Raw genomic sequence first — 5,619 nt, forward strand, 5'->3', positions numbered from 1 at the left:
GATTTTACAGTTGATTCAAGTTATCCACTACGGAAGTATGTATATACAGCAGGCCTTTTGCAACAAAAAGCAGTTTTTCATGATTTCTTAAAAACAAGACAATTTATGTAGCACTTTAACTGTTGAGCTTACGATTGAACACTCTATCACAGGAGCGGGTTTAGGAAGGGGGTCGGCGGACGCCCCTCCCCCCTCAAGGATTGGACCCCCCGCCGACCCAAATGGTCCCCCTTTGTACTATTTTGGGATATCCATTTTTGGTGACGGACCCTAAAGTTTTTCTAAAGGCGCCTTTGGCGCAAATATATACTAATTTTGAGGGGGGAGCGCGCGCAGAAAAAATGCAATTTTTTGGTCAAAAGTTTCCAAAAAGTGTTCAAAAACGCCTTTTTTGGCAAACCTTTTCAAAAATTAGCCTGCTGCGCAGAAAATTAGGCCAAAACAGGGACTTTTTAGTGCTTTGGGAGAGCTCGAAAAATCAATTTGGACGACCTTAAAAAAAGTCGATAAAATTTAAATTTTTTTTTTGAAAATCCGCCCTCCCCCCTCGAGAAAAAACTTGATCCGCCCCTGCTCTATCATAAGTTGGGGTGAATGCATCGTGCAAATCAAAAATCTAATAAAAGGTAACTCCCAATAAAGTCCAATGAAATTCAAAATAATGTTTAAATTTAAAGAGGTGAGAGGTCTACTTCCCAAGTTTAAGACCCCCTTAAGTGACGTTCCATAGAATGAACTCCCCAAGCATGTATCAATTCTAAAAGATAAATTTTTGTATGACTGGCCTTAAAAACTTTCTAAAGCCGCCTTTGGCGCCAATATACAATAGTTTTGAGGGGAGAGCGCGCGCCGAAAAAACGCCAAAAAATCAATTTGGTCGACCAAAAAAAATTTGAAAATCCGCTCCCCCCTCCCCTCGAGAAATTCCTGGATCCGCGCCTTGACGATTGGTACTCGCATGATTTCGAACAAAAAGACTGAAAGGCTGATAGTACCACCCATCCTCATGCCAGAGTTGGAATCTGCGAGTAATAAAACAAAAAAGCTAAACGCACTCTAACTGGGACGAATTGGTAATATTAAACAGTGCATTGAGAGGACAGCACGCTAAAGGTGTTCAAGCTTTCGAGAATGAGGGGCTCAGAACAAATAGGAGGCGTTATGACCTTCTGCTGCTAAAAGCGATGACATACGGCCGGCAAGGTGAACTAATCATTTTGACTCGGTTTCGTGAGCAGATTGATGCGGGATTATAGGCATTTGTTATTGATTTACTTGCTGCATTAGAACTAAAAGAATATATTTGAGTTGGCAAATTAAATAATTATACAGATTTTGAAAAACCGCTTTTTTCGCCGTATCGGAAGCGTGACGTCTGATTTTCTGCGCCCAACAAATTTTAAGACTTTTCCTGAAAAAATTAACTACGTTCTTCGATTTGGTTTAGTTAGCAATACATTACCGAACATTGCTGAAAATAAACTTATCTGAACTATTTTCAATTCGCAAAATAGTTTCTGTGTATTCTCGATTTTTACACAAAACAAAAATTATAAACGGAAATAAGTTAAATTTCATAATTTGCATTTTACATATGCATATAGAATCAATCATCTTACAAACATTCAGTTTTTTACTTTACGAGTTGAATTCAGTTTTTCAGTTTACAAGTCAGTGAATGTTGGTTTTCTTTTCTCTTTGAAGGCAGTCATGCCCTCTTTGTTGTCATTCTGAAATATCAACAAAAGTGAGGTGTGATGCATCGAGAAATGGGTTGAAAATAAAATGAAACCTTAACACTTACAGTTGCGAATGAAAACTGATACAATCTTCTCTCGTAGTTGCATCCCTCAGACAAGCTCATCTCGTAGGCTGAAATACCAGAAAATGATTTATTTTTGATGGTTCGAAATGGCAACCTTGAACCTGCAAGAACTGTTTTAAACAGTGGGCACACTGCTCATTGTTGGTACATAATAAGTTTATCAATTTCCCAAGACATTCGAATTTAAAGTGAGTTAAATTTCCATATGATGATGTTGATCATGATTAGACTTCACTGCACGCGTGTGGAAATTCGACTTTCCGGGATTAAAAAAGGAAATTATTCTTCTACATGTGGGCAAAAACAATTGGTCATGCACACTCACCATTGTTGACAGACTCCTTGCACATCATCGCAATCATTTTGGGCATGCTCGCAATCTTCTCTGCCGTCTCAATTGTCTTATCCAACAACTCTCCCGAGGGAAAAACTGCACTGACTAATCCCTTCTTCTCCGCCTCTTCAGCCGAAAGTCGCTTAGCCGAGAGTACCATCTCCATAGCCAGTGATTTCCCAACTGCTCTCGTGAGACGTTGGGTTCCTCCTGCTCCCGGAATGGTGCCCAAAGTTATCTCTGGCTGGGAAAAAGAGGCTTTCTCGCCAGCGTAAATTATGTCACACATCATTGCTAGTTCGCAACCACCGCCTAAAAACAAAACTTAATAAAATTATTACCATTTTCTACGATGGAAAGCCATTAATCAGATGTCCACCTCCATGAATTGATACACATTAAAATTCTGTATGCCATTTTGTTAGAGATTTTTTTATTTGACCCATGTTGCCTTCCACTCAAATCAAGGAGTGAGCATCGGCTACGATTGGCCACCAATTATTCCTTTAATAAGAGGCGCGCTTATTCACTATCAATCACAATATTACCACGAAAAAATAAGGTTACAACTAAAATTGTACCATCACATTTGCTCACCCAAAGCATGGCCATCAACTGCAGCTATAATTGGCTTTGCAATCTTAGTAATATCACTCCAGTCTCCGAGATAATTGGTTTTGTAGTGAGTCTGGAACGACAACGAGGACATTTCTGTAATGTCAGCGCCTGCCGCAAATGCCTTTTCATTGCCAGTTATAATACAGCAGCCGATTGAGTCATCAGCTTGAAAGAACTTCAAGGCAGCAATTAGTTCCTCCATCAAGGGTGTGTTCAGAGCATTCAAAGCCTTCGGTCGGTTGAGTTGGATTAGACCAACATTGGACTTTTCTCCTTTAGTGGAGACGATGATGTTCTTGTACTCCGTGGAAGCCATTCTGAGAGAAATGAGTTTGGATGTAAAAATTGGTTCGTTTCTTCCTAGTACCGTGGATACCACTCGCTTCGAGTTTCTCAAAAACAAACCATTCATGGATACTGTCTGAAAAATATATTAACTTTTGGGCACCGATAAAAATACGTTTTAACGATGTAAGCCAGGAGCAGAAACTATCGGCTTTAGGGAGGTTAAAGGCTATAAAATTGTCTCTGAGTATCTGTAGGATGGAATTTTTACTAACGCATGCTTTGGAGGCGAAGCATGGACTTTCAAGGGATTTGATTTTCGAAAACAATAAAGTTTTGTAGACCATTTTTTTAGGTCGACCAAATTGATTTTTTGAGCTCTCATAAATCACGAACATGTTTCATTTTCTACTGCCATTTTTTACATCACAGGTTTTAGGTCTTAGTTAAAAGTTATTCACAAAAAAAAGTGTTTTTTGACGTGCGCGGGCCTCTCAAACTTAGTGTATATTGGTGCCAAAGGCAACTTCATAAAAGTGCCAAGGCTGATCAAATAAGAATGGATATCGTAAAATAGCCAGAGCCGCCTTTGCATGGCCAGGGGTCGAAACACCGAGAAGGAATGGAACCACCCCGCCTTTTGTTTTTTAAATTCTACCCCTACCCTGCTAGGTCTCACGAGGTTATAATGCATGATTTAAATTAATACTAACACAAGCATACCGACGCTTACTTCACAACCGCAACTTCAGCGAAGGACCCCATCAAGGTGCATTCAAAAGAACCAAGCTAAACCAATTTAATCTCAGCCGAAGCAAAACGGTCGTGATTTTCAATAAAATGTTAAAATATTTGCCCGATTTTGAAAAACCATTATGACTTATAGTTCTGCGTGCAGTGACAACTCTTGGAAAATCTCAACTAGTATCAGTGATGACCAGATTATAGTATTCTATTATAGTCTATAATAGCGTGGCTATCATAATGCGCTATATTGACACGTCTGTTCTATTAATAGAAATACTATAATAGAACGCTATTAATCACAGCTATTGCCGAGCGCTGATCAAAGTAGCTAATATTTCATTGGCTGAAGACTTGAAATCTCATCTTTTAGCTTACACTGTGTAAGTTACAGATAAAACAAGACTGCTCGTATCAGGGCGAAGCCCTGAATGTTCCGACTGCGTTTTAAGGTTTATGGAGCCGTAATAAAATAAAAAATTCAATGAAATTAAATAAATTGAAATTTTTTTTCTGAATTTGAAAGTTTTTTTTAAATGAAAATCATCCCCCACACGCCATATAAAGTACAAAAGGATAGATTTTGCTCCTTGTAACAAACCATTTATGGCAAATAAGCTTCTTTTAACCAATTTGGAACGATTTCTAAGACGGAAGAAATATCCGCTTACGCGTTAATAGCGCGAAATATATCGCGCGTTAATTGTCCAAATTGGCCAAAATGGCAATCTTTAAACCCCCGTAACTTTACGAAAAATGATCGAAGGTGAAATATCTTTTCAAATTTGAGCTCAGGACAACAATACCTTTCGAATGATATAAAAAAATTCCGTCAAAAATGGCTAGTAAAAAAGTCGAAATTTGTCTGAAAAAAAACCCACCCGAGCACAAATATTCCGTTACTTTCGTATCGAAAGTCGGAACAATAACATTCGTTGCATATCCTATTATCTGCAATAACTACCTAATTTTGCTCGTTTTTGCTTCAGTGTTTGAAATGGCACCAACTAAATCGGCAAAACGGATAAAATTGGAATCCAATTTTTTAGGAAATCTATTATAGAATACTATAATCAAAGTATTATAGAATTTTGAGGATTATATTCTGTAATCGACGTTAATAGGGTCATCACTGACTAGTATATTTTAGTTAACGCAACAACTCGCATGAAAAATATGAGGACAGTTGCTCCGAAAGTGACCCAGATAGTGCCAGACTAAAAGTAGGATGTTGGCGAACATCGAACTTATTCAAAAGTTTCTTAAACAACAGATGAAATGTAGTCGAAACTAAGTAGTTTGAAAGCTAAGGGCAAAATCGGTACTGATATTGATGAGGTCATACGAGCTGTTTTTTATATTTTTGTGTTTTTATGCGGATATGTCATCTAGAAGCATTTGCTATGCGACAAGAAGGTGTTTTCTTGATTTCAGATTCCAGCTGACAAAACTGAAGTTATTTGAAGTTAAGAGCCAGTCCGATGAGGTTGGATATTCGTTGATGCATAAAACAGCTAAGACAAAAAACCCCAAAAAAAAATCGGAGTTGCCGAATGTTTATGACAGATTTATGAAACTTAATCGATAATTCGGCGTAACCTTTGGATGGCTAATATATTCTACTCATTTTCGAATGGTTAAAACTTCAGCTGGGTTTTTAAAAATTAGGCATTTAGTCATGCAGATTTCCAATAAAAATGTTGGAAATGGGTCAAATTCAAGAAAATCAAAAAACTACAGAATTTTTTAGAAGCAAATTAAAATGTATAAGAGCTTATGCAGCTCTTCAAATTTAACAATTTTTATAGCCATT

At 37.7% G+C, this 5,619-nt stretch overlaps 1 protein-coding gene across 1 annotated transcript; it reads right to left on the bottom strand.

Moving 5' to 3' along the window:
* Positions 1-1,573: 1,573 nt before the first annotated feature.
* LOC134856902 (enoyl-CoA hydratase, mitochondrial-like) lies at positions 1,574-3,207 on the bottom strand. The gene is made up of 4 exons (XM_063873196.1): positions 2,757-3,207; positions 2,151-2,471; positions 1,805-1,872; positions 1,574-1,730 (listed from the first exon to the last, which is right to left on the bottom strand). The coding sequence occupies exons 1-4, from the start codon at positions 3,187-3,189 to the stop codon at positions 1,665-1,667; spliced, it is 888 nt and encodes a 295-aa protein (XP_063729266.1). The 5' UTR covers positions 3,190-3,207; the 3' UTR covers positions 1,574-1,664.
* Positions 3,208-5,619: the final 2,412 nt, after the last annotated feature.

Source organism: Symsagittifera roscoffensis, chromosome 1, assembly GCF_963678635.1.
Source record: "Symsagittifera roscoffensis chromosome 1, txSymRosc1.1, whole genome shotgun sequence".
NCBI lineage: Eukaryota > Metazoa > Xenacoelomorpha > Acoela > Convolutidae > Symsagittifera > Symsagittifera roscoffensis.

Coding starts and splice junctions, on each gene's coding strand:
- LOC134856902 (XM_063873196.1), bottom strand. CDS start 3,189: ATGAATGGTTTGTTTTTGAGAAACTCGAAGCGAGTGGTATCCACGGTA. Junction 2,472..2,756: donor AGTTGATGGCCATGCTTTGG/GTGAGCAAATGT, acceptor TTTTGTTTTTAG/GCGGTGGTTGCGAACTAGCA. Junction 1,873..2,150: donor CAAGGAGTCTGTCAACAATG/GTGAGTGTGCAT, acceptor CTGGTATTTCAG/CCTACGAGATGAGCTTGTCT.